At 47.8% G+C, this 20,958-nt stretch overlaps 1 protein-coding gene across 1 annotated transcript in view; it reads right to left on the bottom strand.

The window, feature by feature from the left end:
• plcg1 (phospholipase C, gamma 1) overlaps window positions 1-20,958 on the bottom strand; it is a 163,162-nt gene that overhangs the window by 58,521 nt on the left and 83,683 nt on the right. The window contains exons 11-18 of the mRNA XM_038803589.1: window positions 20,735-20,820; window positions 19,412-19,532; window positions 15,296-15,464; window positions 12,410-12,529; window positions 8,734-8,835; window positions 7,452-7,639; window positions 6,279-6,479; window positions 428-547 (exon numbers count right to left, since the gene is read on the bottom strand). Of these exons, the coding sequence (XP_038659517.1) occupies window positions 428-547; window positions 6,279-6,479; window positions 7,452-7,639; window positions 8,734-8,835; window positions 12,410-12,529; window positions 15,296-15,464; window positions 19,412-19,532; window positions 20,735-20,820 (1,107 nt within the window). The remainder of the gene's footprint in view (window positions 1-427; window positions 548-6,278; window positions 6,480-7,451; window positions 7,640-8,733; window positions 8,836-12,409; window positions 12,530-15,295; window positions 15,465-19,411; window positions 19,533-20,734; window positions 20,821-20,958) is intronic.

Here is a 20,958-nt window from a genome sequence, read left to right as displayed (position 1 = left end):
TTCGGCCCTCGATGTTGTGCCGAGCATTGTCCGAAACCAAGATCAAGCTATCCCACTCCCTGTCATTCTGGTGTGCTCCATGTGCCTATCCAATAACCGCTTGAAAGTTCCTAAAGTGTCCGACTCCACTATCACAGCAGGCAGTCCATTCCACACCCGAACCACTCTCTGAGTAAAGAACCTACCTCAGACATCCCTACTATATCCAGTATACACTCCAGAGAAAATGATGACGAAAAGTGCCATTTTGTCATTGAAATCCCAAATGGGTCATCAATGCCCTTCAGGGAAGCCCTACCTGGTCTGTTCTACACTTGGCTCCAGTCCACAATGAATGCCCTCAGAGCAAAGACGGACAGGCAATATAAGGGGGCCTCGCCAGTGTTGATCACCTCCCAAAAAATAACTTTTTTCAGAAAACACTTACCGGAATGAGATTGCGTATGAATTGGGCTCATTCCTTTTACGGACAAGGAAAGCTCCATCTCGCGGCACCCTCATTAGCATGTGCTCCGCCTGCGCACGTGACAAGTTGGCATGGTACCACCTGAGCAACAAAGAGTGAAACTGGTAAAATATCATAAAGACAAAGCAACCCCCCCCCCCCCCCCCCCCCACCCCCCACCGTTGACCATTATAGACCAGATCCATTTTCCCAGCTTGCAAATATCAGAGCACACACAGTGATGCAAAAATTAATACAAAAGAAAAATATTGCAGATACTGGAGATTTTAAAAAAGGAATAGAAAATGCTGGAACCTCACAGCTGGAAGGTCGGGGTTAATATTTTAGATCAATAGTCTTTCATCAAAGGGCAGCACGGTTAGCACTGCTGCCTCGCGGCGCCGAGGTCCCAGGTTCGATCCCGGCCCTGGGTCACTGTCCGTGTGGAGTTTGCACATTCTCCCCGTGTTTGCGTGGGTTTCGTCCCCACAACCCAAAAATTTGCCGGTTAGGTGGATTGGCCACACTAAATTGCCCTTTAATTGGAAAAAATTAATTGGGTACTCTAAACTTATTTTAAAAAATAACAATCTTTCATCAAAACTCGAATGAAGGATCATGGGCTGGATTTTCCATTCGCCTACACCAGAATCACATTCGGCGATCAGCCGGAGAATCAAAGTTCCCGACCAAATCGGGGGTTTTGCCGCTTTCACGATACTCCGCCCCCTCAAAAGTGACGTACTCAGAGAGTACGCCATGAGACATATTGACGGCCTCAGGAAACCGCCTGAAGCTGGCCCCCCGACTGGCCGAGTACCTGACGGCGTGGGTCGCGTGTAGTCTCATCCGTCGGGAACTTAGTGTGGAGCCCGCGGACTCAGTCCACCGTTGGGGGAGGGCTGATCCGCGGGCAAGGGGCGACTTTATCACGGGCAATATGGGGGGGGGGGGGTGGTCCGGGACACGCGTGCCGGCCGAAGGGGGGGAGTATTTCACGGGCCGGTCCGTGAGCGGCGCCGCCATGTTGCACGGCACGGTCACTACAGGCCGCCGCCATGCGAATGCGCTGTCACGGACCCGGCAATTCTTCGAGCCATATCGGTAGCTAGAGCCGGGTGCTCTACGCTGCCTTCCTGCTGGTCCCCGGCCAAACAGAGGATTGGTGGTCGTTTAGCGCCATTTCTTCTGTTGTAAAACGGCACAATTCCCACGCTGGAGTGGGGACATAGCCTCAGAATCAGAGAATCCAGCCCGGTAGATTGGAAATGCTCATTCTGTCTCTCTCCACAAATGCTGCCTGACCCGTTCCCAGCATTTCATTTCAAATATGAAGAGAAATTTTGGCATCACTGCATTTAGGAACAATGTATCATAGATCCCTACAGTGCAGAGGGAGGCCATTCGGTCCATTGAGTCTGCACTGACCCTCCAAAAGAGCACTCTACTGAAGCCCACTCCCCCGCCCAGTCCCCGTAATTTCATCATGGCCAATCCACCTAACCTGCACGTATTTGGACTGTGGGAGGAAACCGGAGTATCCGGTGGAAAGCCACACAGACACGGGGGTAACGTGCAGACTCTGCACAGACAGTTCCTACCATGCAGAAGGAGGCCATTCGGCCCATAGAGTCTGAAAGAGCGGCCTATCCCTGCAACCCCACCTAATCTGCACATCCCTGGACAATATGGGGCAATTTAGCGTGACTAATCCACCTAACCTGCACATCTTTGCACCGTGGGAGGAAACCGGAACCCCTGGAGGAAACCCACACAGACACACGAAGAACGTGCAAACTCCACACAGATAGTCACCCAAGGCCGGAATCGAACCTGGGCCCTTGGCGCTATGAGGCAGCAATGCTAACCACTGTGCTACTGTTTGGGTCTTAAGAAAGGTGAAACATGGTATCAGTTTCACTTGAGATCTTTTTTGAGAGTTTGGTGCCGTGAAGCCTCTTAGTAAAAGGCCAGGTTTTCTGGAGTAGTTTGTATGCGTACATTTTTAATGAGATTCTACAATCTTAGAAGTAAAGAATTAGGGTAAATAAGTATTCCAAGTTTTGTGACTTCGGGGGCAAAAAATTCGGAAGAGACCCCCTCCCTTGCACATGGAGTCGCTGACGCTCCGGCGCATGCGTGGACTTGCACCGGCCGGCGAAGGCCTTTCGGCCCCGGCTGGCGGGGCGCCAAAGGCCGTTCGCGCCGGCCGGCGGAGTGGAAACCACTCCAGCGCGGGCCTAGCCCCTAAAGGTGCGGAGAATTCCGCACCTTTGGGGCGGCCCGACGCCGGAGTGGTTCGCGCCACTCCGACACGCCGGGACCCCCCGCCCCGCCGGGTAGGGGAGAATCCCGGCCAGGATCTATCAAGCCAGGTTTCATTGGTCCAGTATTAACATTAACTGTGACAGTAACACTCTATTTATATTATGTTTATTACTCATCCCCAGCCGCCCACTGCGCGGTTAGCACAGACCGACCAGTGGTTCCCATGGTTAGATCATTTACATAATTTGTCACCAGGTGATGTCAAACATTCTGCCACTGTGTCTATGTCCAGCGCCTCTGCTCTTTTGGCTGCATTATCTTTTTTTCCTCTTGTTTCCCCAGAATGAATAGAGAGTTATTAATACCCAGAAAATCCCTCTGCTGTTTTACTGATCAATAAAAACTTGTTGTCAAGTCCAGTAATGAAAAAGAAAACCATCCCTATACAATGGTACAGGACAGAAAGCGCATATATGGCCACAGTGTCTTTGGAAGTTTTGTCCAATAATTTCCACTCCCTCCTTTCCCCATAACACTGCAAATGTTCACGTTTTAAAACGTATCAAATTCCCATTTGGAAGTAATTGTCACATTTGCTTTTGTTACCCTTCCAGACAGTGCATCCCAGAGCATAACTACTTGGTGTGTGATACAAAAAACTAATTTCCCTTCGGTTCCTCTTAAATCCATGTCCTCCAAGTTACCGGTCCGCTTGCCAGCGGAGAGATGTTGACATTGGCAGACTTCTGATGTGTGTGAGCTGGCATCATCTGGTCACCTGCTCTGCTCGCACAAGGCACGCCACTCTTGCAACTGCTAATGGCTGCCTTCGAGCATTTTATCTCAAACAATTTGCCTGATCGAAATCATCCTTCCAGCAGTGGCTGTGCCAGCAGGGGGCGCTCCTGTGAGGGAATGCATTTCGTCATCCTGGACGCCCCGCTCCCGCATTTCAATGCGGCTGACAAATTCAGTCCTGGCAGGAAACAGCTGAGAGCAGCAGCTTGCTGGCTCTGCAAAGGCATGCATGCAAATAGAACCGGTGCCGTCGGCTGGTCTGATTTGACAACAGCAGAGGGCAGAGGTAAATTCGGCATTCAACTTTACAGGGACCATAGATCATGGGTAGAGCAGAGGTCAAAGGAATGCTGGGAAGCTATGATGGACAATTCCACCTGGGAGCTGTGTTCATTCACACTTGACCTGGGTCAGAAATAGTGGAAATCCTGTCAGGAGGCTGGACTCGCCTTGTCCCACAGAGAAGTTTGTCAAACTTCCAGAGTAAAGCAATAGGGGACCATAATACATGTTTGAATATTGTCTTTATTTTATATACAGTGTCCAATTCATAGAATTTACAGTGCAGAAGGAGGCCATTCGGCCCATCGAGTCTGCACCGGCTCTTGGAAAGAGCACCCTACTCAAGGTCAACACCTCCACCCTATTCCCATAACCCAGTAACCCCACCTAACATTAAGGGCAATTTTGGACACTAAGGGCAATTTATCATGGCCAATCCACCTAACCTGCACATCTTTGGACTGTGGGAGGAAACCGGAGCACCCGAAGGAAACCCACGCACACACGTGGAGAACGTGCAGACTCCACACAGACAGTGACCCAGCGGGGAATCGAACCTGGGACCCTGGAGCTGTGAAGCAATTGCGCTATCCACAATGCTACCGTGCTGCAATTCTTTTGTCCCCCCCCCCCCCCCATCAGGGTGGATGAAAAACAGCCATCATGAAACATGAGAGAAATAACAGGACCCCGAGTGACTTTGTCCAGTTGACGTCACCACCATCAATCCCCTGCCAGGAGAGGCAGTTCCCTTCTTTCCTCTTCCCTACCCTACCACAAGTATCTGGCACAATCGACTCAAAAGACACGATCGCTTAGACTGGGCCTACCAGTCCTTTAGTGATGCACATACCAATGAACACAAAGCTCCAAGTCTGAGGTATTTGCACTTTCACCTGTTTTATCCATTCAAGCCGACATTAAAGGAGAGAATCACACCAGGTCCTTATTACTGCAGACTTGCTACAGGCCAGAAACTGGCAAACTCTTTCTTTTCATCTCCCTTCCCTTCTCCCAAACCAGGTGGTGTACATGCTCCCCTCAATGGTTCCTATATACCCTCCTAACTGAGTCAGAACCATACAAAGCACAATGGGTTTGATCCCTGGCCTTTGTTGAATTATAACGAAATGAAAATCGCTTCTTGTCACAAGTAGGCTTCAAATGAAGTTACTGTGAAAAGCCCCTAGTCGCCACATTCCGGCGCCTGTTCAGGGAGGCTGGTATGGGAATTGAACCCGCGCTGCTGGCCTGTCCTGGTCTGCTTTCAAAGCCAGTGATTTAGCCTTGTGCTAAACCAGCCCCTTATTAGAATGATCAAACCTCGACAGCGCAGAAGGCGGCCATTCGGCCCATCAAGTGTACACCGACCCTCTGAAAGAGCACTCTACCTAGGCCCACTCCCCCACCCTCCACCCCCATAACCCAACCTAACCATTGGACAGTAAGGGGCAATCTAGCATGGCCAATCCACATAACCTGCACATCTTTGGACTGTTTGAGGAAACCGGAGCTCCCAGTGTAAACCCATACGGACACGGAAGAACATGCAAACTCCAGTGTCACCCAACGGCAGCACGGTAGCACAGCGGTTAGCACTGTCCCTTCACAGCTCCTGGGTCCCAGGTTCGTTTCCGGCCTTGGGTCACTGCCTGTGCGGAGTCTGCACGTTCTCCCCGTGTGTGCGTGGGTTTCCTCTGGGTGCTCCGATTTCCTCCCACAGTCCAAATATGTGCATTAGGTATTTGGCCATGCCAAATTGCCCTTAGTGTACAAGCAAAAAAGTTTAGGTGGGGTTACTGGGTTACGGGGATGGGGTTGGAGGTGTGGGCTTAAGAAGAGTGGTCTTTCCAAGGGCTGGTGCAGACCCGAATGGCATTCCTCTGCACTGTAAATTCTTAGAAATTGTAAGGAATTGAACCCGGGACACTTGAGCTGCGAGGCAGCAATGCTAACCAATGTGCCAGATCGGAGCAGAGGAGACAGGGATGATGTTATAATACCTCCAAACGCACCAGGTTCTTCTTCACTCAATAGAAAACTCCAAGATGGGTCGTGGACTTGCCACAGAATCAGAGAATGGAGAGTCTCTTTCCGTCCACATCCTCAGAAAGGTCTTATAGTGAGAAAACTCTCCGCTTGGGTGCCCCTTCCCATCTCGAGATGCCAGCTCCCTCCCCAGTGCAGATACCGCCTCCCTCTCTGCCAGAAGTGCCGGTTCCCTCCCCATCGCAGATACCAACGCAGTCCCGGGAGGTACTGCCTTCCTCCCATTGGAGATGCCGCCTCCCTCCCTGCCCGAGATACGGGACTGATGGAACAAACCAAACAGTGAACCCCCTATCTGTGGATCCACCACTGCCAACTGACCACCTGCTGGAATGTTTGGCGTGTGCAACCTCCCTCCTAAAAGTAAATTCTTACAGCACTGTTTTAAGTTCCTTAACTGTTCTTGCTTCACTCGAGGGATCAATGTTGTACTTACTCTTTGCTTTCATGTGCGTTGGTCTGAGGTACCGGTTCTGTCAGTCGCATCTCGAATTCATTGCAGCGAAGCGGTAACTGCTGATAGTGTGTAATCAAAGCGTACAGACTGTCAAACACAAGGTTGTCCGTTAGGTAGAACTTGGGGTTGCCTGCTTCCTGACGGGAATGGATACGGCAATGCTGCACCTTCCCAGAGCGCCTGCAGGGATCAGGAAAATACATTGGCGTTAACATTATTCTTACTTTTCAATGTGTTAACGATCAAGTTCGCTGTGGAATAAAGCCTAACAGTCTGAAATAAATGAACAAAATAGAAACCAATTCATCAGGTCCACTTCTGAACCACAGATCCTTAATTGGTTCCACACCGACCCTCACAAACCATCTCTGGTAAACAGTCCCCATTAACACTCCTCAAATAGTACACTTGATGTACCACACTTCTTCCTTTATATTGTTCTGGGCACACCATATTTCATCTTATGAACCAGCTCTATTGTACCATGCTCTTCCTTAAAAAGAATTGGTCAATCAGACATCTCCCTAATTATTTTGAATATTCAACACCCAAAGAACTCATCCCTAGCATACAACACCTCTACAACACCTGGGCAGCACGATGGCACAGTGGGTAGCACCGTTGCTTCACAGCTCCAGGGTCCCGGGTTCAATTCCCGGCTTGGGTCGCTGCCTGTGCGGAATCTGCACGTTCTCCCCGTGTCTGCATGGGTTTCCCCCAGGTGCTCTGGTTTCCTCCCACAAGTCCCGAAAGACGTGCTTATTAGGTGAATTGGACATTCTGAATTCTCCCTCTGTGTACCTGGACAGGCGCCGGAATGTGGTGACGAGGGGATTTTCACAGTAACGTAATTGCAGTGTTAATGTAAGCCTACTTGTGACACTAATAAAGATTATTATTTGTATACCTCACACCACTAAACATCTCTGGTATACCACCAATGGACTCCACCCCAATAACCCATCTCTAATATATAACTCCTCTCACACTTTCATACCTCACTAAACTATTTCTGTTGTACCATACCACTCTCCCTAACACCCCGCACTTAACCATCTCTGATATACTATACTTTTCACAATATTACATTCACTGAACTCATCTCTGTTATACCACTCCCCATTGAAACCATAAACCACTGTCGGCACTTACCAGAATGAGAGTGTGTAGTCACCCACAAAGGTTTCACTCTCACGCACCAAAAATGAGCCATTTGGGGCTCCAGTTTCAATGCAGTACTCGGTGAGTAGCCTTTCCGCGATCTGGCGCCCATCACGGCCTGCGCCAAGTTTCCCGTGGAACCATTTCTCCGTCACATGAAGGTCAGTGCCACTACAGGGCTGAAACATTGAACAGCATTAACATCATGGAGCTAATAACTGTGCATCCATCATTATTTTACGATACTGTGTTGGTGGAACGAGGGAGCGAACTGAAGGACATATATGGCTATCTTGCCCATTGCCCCTACAGCTGCACACGGCTATTGTGTAACACTGACCTATTCAGAGCTATGCAATATTTGATATATTAGATACAGGTCAATCTCCCATGGCCTTGCTCATAGTCATTTGCAAACGAGGGAGGGAGCCAAAACCGTCAGATGTGAAGTTGGGGGAGGGCTACGAATCTCTACTCACAGGATTTGGTAAGAGTATTGTAAGACATTTATTTTAAGATGGTGCAGATAATTGACATCATTTTTCTGATCAATTTTGAAAAGTTTATGCCTTTTGTGTTGCAAACCTAACTTCCAGCAATTAAATCCTCAGCTTATTTGAGGAAGGAATATTCAAAAAGTAATTTGTGCGACTCCCATTTTTATTGGTATCTATCGCTGGCTGCCCCGTTTTGCTTGTAGCTTTTCCCTGAATTTTTCATCAACTCTTGGTGCTTGCTGATTGGTGCATTTGCTACCTGCTGAATTGGAACTTATCGTTGATTGGTGAATATGGACCAATGAATTGCATGTGGGGTGCTCAGATTTGCATATAGTTAGATGTACACAGAATGATACAGAACAGAGGAAGGCCATTCAGTCCATAATTTCTGTGCCGACAGAGTCGGAAGGAAGTGGATAAAACTCATGTCAGCTGGCTCTGTATCCTTGGAATCAATTACAGCTCAGACTTTCTTTGTCTTTTCGTTTTCAAGTATGATTGTGAAGGGCAATCAAAGCTTACCTGTGGACTAGAACATACTGTGGGGCCAAGCTGCTAAACTCAATGGTAGCCAAGATAAATCCAAACCTTTAGTCTTGTGGATCCATCTAAGGTCTGTTTTTTCCACATTATCCTCGCCTAGTCTGTGCTAGTTTTTGGCTAAATGAAGCATGTTCAAGCTCTTACGCCCTCTACCATTGAGGTACACTAAGTTGCTGTCATGTGCACTCTAGACATGCTCTGCGTCCAACAGTAAGCTGTCTGGCGCTCACCTCTCTCTGTTCTTCCTCATCCTCATTGGCTTGATTTGCTGATGTCTCCTCTGTATAATAAATCTTGCTGCTCGTGAGGACAAAGTAATGCGGATTCCATTCCTAGACAAACCACAGGAAAACAAGCAGGTTACCAAACAGTAAGTACAGGGGATTTTTACAGTAACTTCACTGCAGTGTTAATGTAAGCCTACTAGTGACAATAATAAAGATTATTTATTATCACACAAGACCTCTTACTGTCCTAGCAGCACTTACTTATAGAACACACCTGGTCTGTTCACAGACTGACAGAAATTTGAATATATATATTCTTTATGCAAGCAACATTTTACAAGTTTAATTCTCAGCCAGGGTGGACAGAGATAGCCTGGGCATGCAAAATGCAGCTAAACCTCAAAATGGGAATCGAAAAAATGTTAAAAACAGAATAAAAATAGAAAATTGCTGGAAAAGCTCAGCAGGTCTGGCAGCATCTGAGGAGGGAGGAACAGAATTCATATTTCGAGTCAGTGTGACTCTTCTAAAGCAATTAATCCTAACCAGTACGAACTACAGCCCTGTCTCTCTCTTTCTCTTCCCCTCTCCTCCCACCCCGCTTCAGAAGACAGCACTCATGGCCAACCACAAAAAGCAACAGCATTCAGAGGCTGATTTGTGTTTGAGGTTTTGGAACACTAGCTGGATCAGGAGGTCAGAATGCTGAGGTGGTTATAAACTCTTTGGCTCAACACCCAATACACTTTCTAGTGCAGTGAACCACTCCCGCTGGGACCCTGCTAAAATGTGGTCCGCTTTCGCACTGAACGCAAGATAAGGTGGGCCCCCGCTTTGGACTCCACAATTTCCATTTGCAACGACAAAATTACAATCCTCTGGGTGCTGCAAGACAGGATATCAAGGTGCAACAAAAGTATCCGCCTCTTTCTACACAGTCAGTCCTATTTACTGAATGTTTAATATTTTCTCCACTGCAAAATTAATTCCTCTGGAGCAAAGTTTTTTTTTTTCTTTTTTTAAATTTTAGAGGACCCAATTCATTTTTTCCAATTACGGGGCAATTTAGCCTGGCCAATCCACCTACCCTGCACATCTTTTTTGGGTTGTGGGGGGGGCGAAACCCACACAAACACGGGGAGAATGTGCAAACTCCACACGGAAAGTGACCCAGAGCCGGGATCGAACCTGGGACCTCAGCGCCGTGAGGCAACAATGCTAACCACTGTGCCACCGTGCTGCCCTCTCTGGAGCAAAGTTTAATGTTTTCTGATGAGACTGCCTTAGGTATTTTAAAAGTCTCACTTTTCCTTTCTGCAACTTCATTTAACACCGAGTTGCATAAATGGAATAGAACAATGCTCAGTCCCCTAGAATGTAATTTCCAAAACAGAAGCTAACAAGGACATTTTGACACCTTTATAGATGAAGTTCAATGAGCAAAGGTTTACGCTGAAAGGAACATTTAGTCAGAAGGCATGCAAACCTGGTGAAATACTTTCTCATACAATGCACGCAGATGAATTCAGTTATCACAGACATCTGATCCTCCCACACAGGAAAAATTAACACTAAAATGTCAATTAAAGTGCTTACAGTTCTCTATTTGTAATAGCAATCAAGTGGGATGCATCTCTGCAGCATATATTTTGGCTGATTTAAATAGCCAAGTTAATCACCAGCTTTGATTCATATAATTTGTAATGAAACTGTTTTTCACCACTATGAATCCAATTTCTAAAGGTTTGAACATGGGATGCAAATGCAGGACATAATTAAAGTAGATCTATTTGATTGACAAAAGACAAATCTTTACAAAAGGAGTTCATCATTGAATGGTCTCACCCAAGACCCGTTGTCGTGATATCGACTCCGCTATAATGTAGCATTCAGATAGACTGGAACAGCATACAGGAGTATTCACCACATGCATAGCTCCAGTGGGTGAATTGAATGGATGCTGTCGTACTGAGACATATAGATCATCTTACCATGGAATTTACAGTGCAGAAGGAGACCATTCGGCCCGTCGAGTCTACACCAGCGCTTGAAAGAGCACCCTACCTAAGCCCATGGCTCCACCCTATTCCCTTAACCCAGTAACCCCACCAACCCTTCGGACACTAAGGGCCATCATTGCGTGGCTAATCCACCTAACCTGCACATCTTTGGACTGTGGTAGGAAACCAGAGCACCCGGAGGAAACCCACTCAGACATGGGGAGAAAGCGCAAACTCCACACAGACAGTCACCCAATGCTGGAATTGAACCCGGGTCCCTGGAGCTGTGAGGCAGCAGTGCTAACCATTGTGCTGCCGTTTCCCCTTATAATTGCACTCTTCAGGTCAAATGCCAGAATGGTAAATTTCAAATGATCGCTACAATTTATACTCCAGGATAAAGGTTTGGCAAGTTGATTGGTCAGCCAATTGACTGATTGGCCGAGGTGATGCCATGGAGAAAGCAATGGGAAACGATAGGCTCCCCAAGCTCCTAAGTAATTCAAAAAAGACACAAGGCTCGAATATATTTCACTTTTTTGTTGTTACAGAGAACGGTTCCCTGAACATGAATGTAAGTCGCTTCTAGCAAGTTTAAATGAGTTTGGTTGCTTATCTTAGCTAGTGTAGCTATTAGCACACTCAGGATTTTTCAACAAGTGCTGCCAGAATCACACCTAACAGGAGATGTTTCATTTGGAATTTGCAAGCACGGGCTGGCTGAGTAAAATCTGTACTCTGCCTACAACCAACAACCGAGAGAACGGGCCGATTGATTGGACAACGGAATATGTAGAAGCCTTGTAGCTTTTTTGAAATACTCAGGAACTCGTGAAGACTACAGTTCCTTGTTGCTTTCTCCGCGGCCAATCACTGTCGATGTGCTAACCAATCAACACCCTTTTGTCCTATAGGAACGACTGTTAGTATTGTTTGAAATTTGGCATTCTTGCATTTATACTTGATGGGTGTAAGATAAAAAACTTTGGCAACATGGGCAGCACGGTAGCACAAGTGGGTAGCACTGTGGCTTCACAGCGCCAGGGTCCGAGTTTTGATTCACCACTGGGTCACTGTCCATGCGGAGTCTGCACGTTCTCCACGTGTCTGCGTGGGTTTCCTCCGGGTGCTCCGGTTTCCTCCCACAGTCCAAAGATGTGCAGGTTGGGTGGATTGGCCATGATAAATTGCCCTTAGTGACCAAAAAGGTTAGGAGTGGTTATGGGGATAGGGTGGAAGTGAGGGCTTAAGTGGGTCGGTGCAGACTTGATGGGCTGAATGGCCTCCTTCTGCACTGAGTGTTCTAATGTTTCTCTTTGCAACAATGAGAATTCCGAAGATTTCTACTGGAAGTGGACGAGTGGATGTCCAGGATTAGGATCACGTGTTATTGTCATCACGGTCAGAGAATCCAATACCATGAACTACAAGGCTGGTGACTGCGTTGCCAGGAAGCTGCTATCCATGGGACTCAGTCACCAACGTCCGAAAAGCAGGGAGTAAGGCGTGGAAATGAGACGCAGAAAGAGGGCAAGGAACTGGCATTAGCAAACAGAAATATTTATGAGTTTTGCAGCAGAGGTCCTAGGAATGCTCCGGCTGGATTAGAATCGGAAACTCTCGAACAATCGGAAAATGAATGTAAAGTGTGGAGTAAAAATCCCGAATCTGGTACCTACATGATTGATTGGATCCTCAAGGTACAAGATTCCATTCTTTATTGAGTTGCTGATGTCATTCTCGGAGTATGTAGAAGTCGAGACTTCCTCATAGGCACTGCCCTCGGCCAGTTTCTTATGCTGTGAGAAAGAAAGAAATGTATAATGCAACAGCTCAGGCAATGATCACTGTAATGTGTATATGGGACAGTGAAGTATAAAATGTGCAGGGAAGACCGCATCTCGAAGCACAGGAGAGTGAGCATTTACAAATAACTAACATTTTCCATCATCGGCAAGATGAGGGACATCACTGCTGGGAAATATACCCCTTCACATTGCAGATTAAGCACTCCCAGCTGAGGTATGTTGTGTTATGCTTCTTCATGTATCAAATGCTGCTTCCTTGATGTATGCTCTGACATAGGAAGCTTCAGACTAGGAGATAGGTTTAACACAATTATTGAACAGTTAACAATTCTCCTACTTGAGTTCGACTCTCCTGCTAATCTTGCTATAGTAACTCAATCTAACTAACCAGTCTGCTCTAATCCATGCGGTGGGTGTGATGCTTCCTGATCTGCCCCTGTCTCTCTGAGTGTCGTCTATGGAAAGAGAAAGAGCATGTGTGCCCTGTCCTTTTATATGGGTTGCCCCCTTGTGGTAGTGTCACCTCTGGGTGTGTCTTGACTGCCCATTGGTCGTGTCCTATCTTACTGACCTATTGGTTGAATGTCTGTGTGTCTCTGGTGCTCCCTCTAGTGTTTATTTAGTTCTAGTGTATCTACATTAACCCCTTGTGTATTTACAGTGACGCATATCACCACAAAGTATATACAGAATAATTAACCTTCCAGTCTGTCCCCAAAGCATTACCCAGCCCAAACCAGGTCAGCGCAGCAGATTTCTTTCCCTAAAGGGCATGACTGAATGAGATGGTTTTTACAACAGTCTTGGGCTCGTGACTGCTAAAACTACTTTTTTTATTCAAGATTTATTTACTTGACTTTGCCACGGTGGGATTTGAACTCATGTCTGCAGATCGTTACTTGAGTCCAGCAACATAACCACTGTGCTACAATTCCTAATTTTCATCGCACTCTCTACAGTACTATCAGAGTCCAGGCCCCACCTTCACGCAACCATGAACCTCTTTAACTCCTGGGCACCTAAACAGTAGACAAACTTCTTCATCTGTAGGGAAGTGGTATTGTCACTGAACCCATAAGACCATAAGACATAGGAGCAGAATTAGGCCATTGGCCCATCGAGTCTGCTCCACCATTCAACCATGGCTGATATTTTTCTCATCCCCATTCTTCTGCCTTCTCCCCATAACCCCTGATCCCCTTATTAATCAACAACCTATCTATCTCTGTCTTAAAGACACTCAGTGATTTGGCCTCCACAGCCTTCTGCGGCAAAGAGTTCCACAGATTCACCATCCTCTGGCTGAAGAAATACCTCCTCATCTCTGTTTTAAAGGATCGTCCCTTTAGTCTGAGATTGTGTCCTCGGCTTCTAGTTTTTCCTACAAGTGGAACCGTCCTCTCCATGTCCACTCTATCCAGGCCTCCTGATGCTCTGGGGGCCCAGGTTCAAATCCCGCCACTGCAGATGGTGAAATTTGAATTAAATAAATATCTGGAATTAAAAGTCTAATGACGGCCATGAAACCATTGTTGTTTGTCATAAAAACCCATCTGTGCCTGACCTGGTCTGCCTAAATGTGACTCCAGACCCATAGCAATGTCCCTCATCTAACTGCCTCCTCAAGGGCAATTTAGGGATGGGCAACAAATGCTGGTACAGCCGAAACCCACGTCACACGAACGAACGAATAAAAAAAGACTTTCAATTACAATTCTTGTACAATTTTTTCTAATAAATATTTTTATTCTCCTTTTTCACATTTTCATCCAAATTTACACCCACCAACAAACAACAATGCTGGTACAATTAAATCCCTGACCTCTAAACTCCTGAATCATTTCCTACTGCAATTTCCAACTAGATCCAAATTTAGGCCATGTTCAGTGGAGACCAGGGGCGAAATTCTTCCCTACCCGGCGGGGCAGGGGGTCCCAGCGTAGCGGAGTGGCGCCAACCACTCCGGCGTTGGGCCTCCCCAAAGGTGCAGAATTCTCCGCACCTTTAGGGGCTAGGCCTGCACCGGAGTGGCTCCCGCTCCGCCGACTGGCGCCAATGGCCTTTGGCGCTACGCCGGCCGGCATTGTGCTGGCCGAAAGGCCTTCGCCGGTCGGTGTGAGTCCGCGCATGTGCCAGAGCGTCAGCAGCCGCTGACGTCACCACCGGTGCATGCGCGGTGGAGGGGGTCTCTTCCGCCTCCACCATGGTGGAGGCCATGGCGGTGACGGAAGAAAAAAGTGTGCCTCCATGAAACTGGCCCGCCCACCGATAGGTGGGCCCCGATCGCAGGCCAGGCCACTGTGGGGGCACCCCCCCAGGGTCCGACGGCCCCGCGCCCCCCCCCCAGGACCCCGTGGGCCCGCTCGCGCCGCCAATCCCGCCGGCACAGAGGTGGTTTAAACCATGTTGGCGGGAGAGGCCTGACAGCGGCAGGACTTCGGCCCATCGCGGGCTGGAGAAACGCCGCGGGGGGGCCCGCCAATCGGCGCGGGGGGCACGCCGACCGGCGGGGCGTGATTCCCGCTCCCGCCAATTCCCGGGTAGCAGAGAATTCCAGCCACGATGGGGGCGGTATTTACGCCGGCCCAGGGGGATTCCCCGACCCTGCGGGGGTTGGAAAATTCCGCCCCAGTTTGAGTTGCAAACACAGCGCAGTGAAGTGTTAATGGCAACAGGTTTGTCAATAATTTGAAACTTCTCCTCGCCCATCTTTAAACGAATCAAAGCAAGGAGCTGACATTGATGGCAATGGCTGACCTTAATCAGGAATTTTCTCCTCAGCTGATTGGGCGAGGGAAGGCCGTCCGCTGTGATGTCGACTGGTTTGGTCAGCAACATGTCACCAAACACCTTCTTGAAAACATTAGCCATGTTGCGCTGTTGAACGATGCTGCAATGGTCTTCGATCGATAGGACCACAGGATACCTGCCAAATAATCCAAAACACAAGAATGATATTCGGAGAGCCAGTACACCCGAGCTCTAGGATTTCAGAAAGATTGCGACACCGTCCCCACCAACCTCCGGCCATACTGAATGACGTCTCATCTTTCACACTCCAGCTACTAAGGGCCATCGCCAATGCTGCCAACTTCTTTCACCAAACACTTAGCTTGAGGCTGGCCTTCCTTCCCCACTGCAGCGCCACAGGGAGCAGTGGTCCCCAAGGGAGGTACTCAGTAATGGAGCCCGGACTGTGACCCGAGTCCGGGACCTCAGTGGGGCCAGGCTTGGAGGCCTCCAGTACGGGGATCAAGGGGGCAGTAGGTGACAGGTCAAGGAAGGGGTGCCCATCAGTCCCGCTGGACACTTGGTGCCAACCTCACTCACAATGGATAGAATCCCAGTGCAGTAGGAAGAGGCTCTCAGGTGGTCACTTATGGGCCTCCACTGGGTGAGCAGGCAACCTGATGCCTCCCAAAGAAACACCATCAAAATTCTTCTCAGACAACTTCCTTTCTAGGTTATAAGGGCAGGGTTCTCCATTCTTTCTGCATAATGACTATCTCCAAGACGGGATGTCAGCCTTACATAGATTGAGAGAATGTACGACTTGGAGACCAGCCATTCGGCCCAACTGGTCCAGGCCAGTGTCACTTGAGAGCCCTTCTTTATCCAACTCTATCAGCATGTCCTTCCGTTTCATTCTTCCTTGTGTTTATCGAGCCTCCCCTTAAATACTATTCACCAATTTCAACTATTCCTTGCAGTACCAAGTTCCATATTCAAGGTGCTGAGGGTGGTGAAGTTTCCCCTGAATTCTCCACTCAATTTCTAAGTGGTTATGTTATATCTTGTGGCCTCTGGTTTTCAAAATCCCCCACAAGTAGAAACATCTTCTCTAAATCTGCCCAATCGAATTCTTCCGTAATGTTAAAGGCCTCGATCGGATCACCACTCAGACTTAAGGCAAAAAGCAAATTACTGCGGATGCTGGAATCAGAAAATGCTGGGAAATCTCGGCAGGTGTGACAGGAGAACGGAGCTAAAGTTTTGAGCCTGGACGAGTCCGACGAGGACTCCAAACGTTAGCTCTGTTCTCTCTCCACACATGCTATCAGACCTGCCGGGATTTTCAAGCAATATCTGCTTTTGCAACACTCAGATTTCTCTTCTCTAGAGCCAAGAGCTCCCTTTCGCCCTTACCCAGGCCTTCAAAGTCACCCTCGTATCTCATTGACTGGGAGTGGGCATAGGCAAGATGCTGACTGACCAGAGCACTGCACAGTTTAATCAGAACTGGCTGTGACTGCCATTCCACTCATTAACATTGTAGTTCACGAGGGCAGCACGGTGGCGCAGTGGTTAGCACTGCAGTCTCACTGCGCCGATGTCCCAGGTTCGATCCCGGATCTGGGTTACTGTCTGTGGGGAGTGTGCACATTCTCCCCGTGTTTGCTTGCGTTTCACCCCCACAACCCAAAGATGTGCAGGGTAGGTGGATTGGCCACGCTACAGTGCCCCTTAATTGGAAAAAATGAATTGGGTACTCTAAATTTATTTTTAAAAAACATTATGGTTCACTATTTTATTTGTTTTGCTGACTGCTGCTCTGCATTAATTAGATATGTTGGCAGCACGGTGGCGCAGTGGTTAGCACTGCTACCTCGCAGAGCCGAGGTCCCAGGTTCGATCCCAGCTCTGGGTCACTGTCCGTCTGACGTTTGTACGTTTTCCCCGTGTCTGCGTGGGTTTCGCCCCCCCCAACCCAAAGATGTGCAGGGTAGGTGGATTGGCCATGCTAATTTGCCCCTTTATTGTAAATAATGAATTGGGTACTCTCAATTTATATTAAAGAAAGATATGTTGGCTGATTTATGACTGGATCATTTCCCACCCTGTGCATTTGAGGGTAGAGTTTCAGGCCAACAAAGCTCACGTTCAAAATCTTAACCCATTTCTACTGTATTCCTGCGGATGCTACTGTCACACGGGCGAAAATATTAAACATTCATAGCTGAACTTCAGCAATCAGAAATCCTACCCACCCATGTTTTGAAGGGTTCGAGCAACTAAAAGGCTCTCTTTGCTTCGATGTTCAGACGCGACCAGTTTGACTGGAACTTTAGCGAAGAGCTGGACAGGTGTGAAAGGATCTCAGATCCCAATCCCGAGCAGTGGAAAACGTGAGCCAGCCGAGAACTCCCTCCAGGAACCGTCTAAAACTATCTCGGCCTAATTCTGTAATTCGTTGGAGGTAAAAGAGCTGACTTTGAACACCTGCGGACTTCCTCGTCTAACAGGAGCAGCATTTAATGAGCCATCAACATCAAGTGCTTGAAATCTGGTACTTAAAGCCTGTACTTATACTGTGGGGAGGTAATTGCCATAGCAACAGCAAGGAAAGTCGGTCAGAAAACTCAAAATATCCACAGATAGAAATGTTGGACTGAAGGAGGCCATTTTATTTTTCTTACTAATGGGCTTGTCGACCGCCAAAGAGGCAAGTAAATGATGGCTTTTGGACATTATTCTCCGCCACAGATGTTGAGATGTTAACAGTCAATTGGTCAAGTGGCATGGTGGTGGAATTCGTCAGAAGATCAACCTCCAACGCTGTGGACTGGAGGTGTGAAGCCTCGATCTGTCTTATCTCTCAGGTTATGACCTCAGCCTCAGTGCAGTACGAGTGAAAGTTAGACGGAGGGCGAAGTTGGGAGTGGCCTCTTAGCAGGCCCGGCAGATATGACTGCTGAGCAACGATGGGTAAAGCTGTACCGGCAACGGCTATCAGAGGCTGAGGGGAAAGGTTGTACAAACCGAGAAAGTAAAAACGCTGAAAGATTGAAACACCAAGAAAGATTGAGAATCAGAGGACACCAATTCAAGTTGTGTGGCAAGTGAAGCAATGACAACAGGAGGAAAAATCTTGTTACACATTGAATGGTTAGGATCGGGAAAGCACTGTCTGAAAGTGCGGTGGAGGCAGATCAAATCAGGGCTTTCAAGAGAGAACTTGACAATTATCGGAAGGGGAAATATTTGCAGGGCTTTGGGAAAGAGGGTGGGGGAGGGGGACTACATGAGTTGCTCTCGCAGAGAGCCAGCACTGACATGATAGATTGAATGGCCTCCTTCTGTGCTGCAACCCGTCTACAATTCCATGAAAGTAAATCATGACAAAGGGAGAAAAAGGAAATTGAGCCATTTAAATTCTGTCAGACTTTAAATTAACACACACAATGCCAACAGCAGCACACTATTAACTCCCAGCAGCACGGTAGCACAGTGGATAGCACTGTGGATTCACAGCGCCAGGGTCCCAGGTTCGATTCCCCGCTGGGTCACTGTCTGTGTGGAGTCTGCACGTTCTCCCCGTGTCTGCGTGGGTTTCCTCCGGGTGCTCCGGTTTCCTCCCACAGTCAAAGATGTGCAGGTTAGGTGGATTGCCCATGCTAAATTGCCCTTTGTGGCCGAAAAGGTTGAGGGGTTATTGGGTTATAGGGATAGGGACGAAATGAGGGCTTAAGTGAGTCGGTACAGACTCGATGGGCCGAATGGCCTCGTTCTGCACTGTATGTTCGATGTTCAAAATGGTCGATGTAATAATGTTGCAGGTTGAGTGTTTCTGTTCATGTTTCATGTGGACAACACAAGGAGGTTATTATGGTAACAAAAAAGACAGGCAGCACGGTGGCCTAGTGGTTAGCACAACTGCCTCACGGCGCTGAGGTCCCAGGTTCGATCCCGGCTCTGGGTCACTGTCCGTGTGGAGTTTGCACATTCTCCCCGTGTCTGCGTGGGTTTCGCCCCCACAACCCAAAAATGTGCAGAGTAGGTGGATTGGCCACGCTAAATTGCCCCTTAATTGGAAAAAATAATTGGGTAATCTAAATTTTTTTTTTTAAATGGTAACAAAAAAGGCGATCTTACTCTGAAGTCACAAAGGCATGTTCCTTGATTGTAGTCAGAACGTCATTAAATTTGATTTTTGATGTCAGAGTATGGCCATGGTAGATAACAGGCATTCCCTCAGGTCCGTCCCAGCAATCCACTGTAAGAGAGGTTACAATTGGTTCAATAGCTGTATAACCTGATCCAAACACACAATTATGCTCCCCTCTCTCACTCATACTGTTAATCACATCAATCACCCTGTGCACCTACGCCTCTCCTAAACTACTAAATTCTTAAATTAAATTAAATTAAATTAAATAAAAGGCAATCTCCTTTTTTATCCTGATCTCAGCTACCACCTCTCCCAAAGGTGCTGACTTCAGTTGGGAGTGCCAGTTACTGTCCCAATACTTCATCCAGATGCTCAACCTTCAAACGTACTCCTCAATTCCTATCATTGGGCGCCAATCACGGCTGAACTTTCTAGTCATCGGTTGTTCGTACTGGGGCCTGTCGACACCTGGCAGGAGCCAGGAATGCGGACTGGGAGACGATTGCCCCTCCTCCCCATTGAGCATCTTGTACTGGGCACTGTGGCCATCAGCTAAGGGTCAGATCAAGCTCCGCTGCAATTGTCCTCTAGGCTCAAAAATGGGCCTACAGGCCCAGGCTGTGGAGGCTCGCACCCAAACAACAGCCACCATGTGAAATGCTGGAAGGTACTGAGCATCCAAAAATATAAGCCGTTGCCTTCACGAGACAAATCAAAGAGACAAAAGAAATTCTGATGAAAGGTAATCAACCCGAAACATTAACTCGGTTTCTCTCTCCACAGATGCTGTCTGACTTGCTGAGTATTTCCAGCAATTCGGCTTTTGTAACTTTTAATTGCGAGTTGGTTAGAAAATTCTTTCTTTAATTCCTCCTCTTGGATCAAACACTCTGAAACATTCAGCCAATACTAGTCACTTTGATGGAAGGTCAGACCACTTTGACTGTCAATATATACTCTTACAGTACACAAATATGTGCATCTTTCAAACATCTGCACACCAGCTGAGGCACGTCCCTTCTATTCTTTGAGCTAATTCTGAACTTAAGCTGTGCTAACTATAGTCACATGTTCTGGAAACCGATTTTTGATGTTAAAAAAATACACAAGCTCCTTAATAGCAGCAGCGAGATAATATTCCCAATCCATCAGCCCAGGCTGGAAACAGGTTCATATCCTGAGCATGTGCTGGACCGTTACAATCTCCTCATCTCTATCTGTCCTGCCAATGATATCAGCCTGATGGTTTATGTTGCTGGATAAAACAATCCATACAAGGCACAAGACGAGATGATGATTTTGCTTACACTCAATACACCGGCATCCCATTCGTAGGCAGCGAGCGTAGGCTTCCAGTGAGGACTCGCTGGAGAACTGATCCCCGGTCAGGTAGCTGCAACAGAGAAAGCAGGAGTCATGCACATCGCAAAGACGGTCAAGCAGAAACATTCGCAGTTGGTGGACATGACAAAATCAACCTTTCCACATGCAGTGGATTCAGCAACACAGCGAATCTCAATTGGCACATTAT

Source organism: Scyliorhinus canicula, chromosome 7, assembly GCF_902713615.1.
Source record: "Scyliorhinus canicula chromosome 7, sScyCan1.1, whole genome shotgun sequence".
Classification (NCBI taxonomy): Eukaryota; Metazoa; Chordata; class Chondrichthyes; order Carcharhiniformes; family Scyliorhinidae; genus Scyliorhinus; species Scyliorhinus canicula.
Note: the sequence above shows the minus strand (reverse complement) of the source record. Positions and strands in the feature narration are given on the sequence as shown.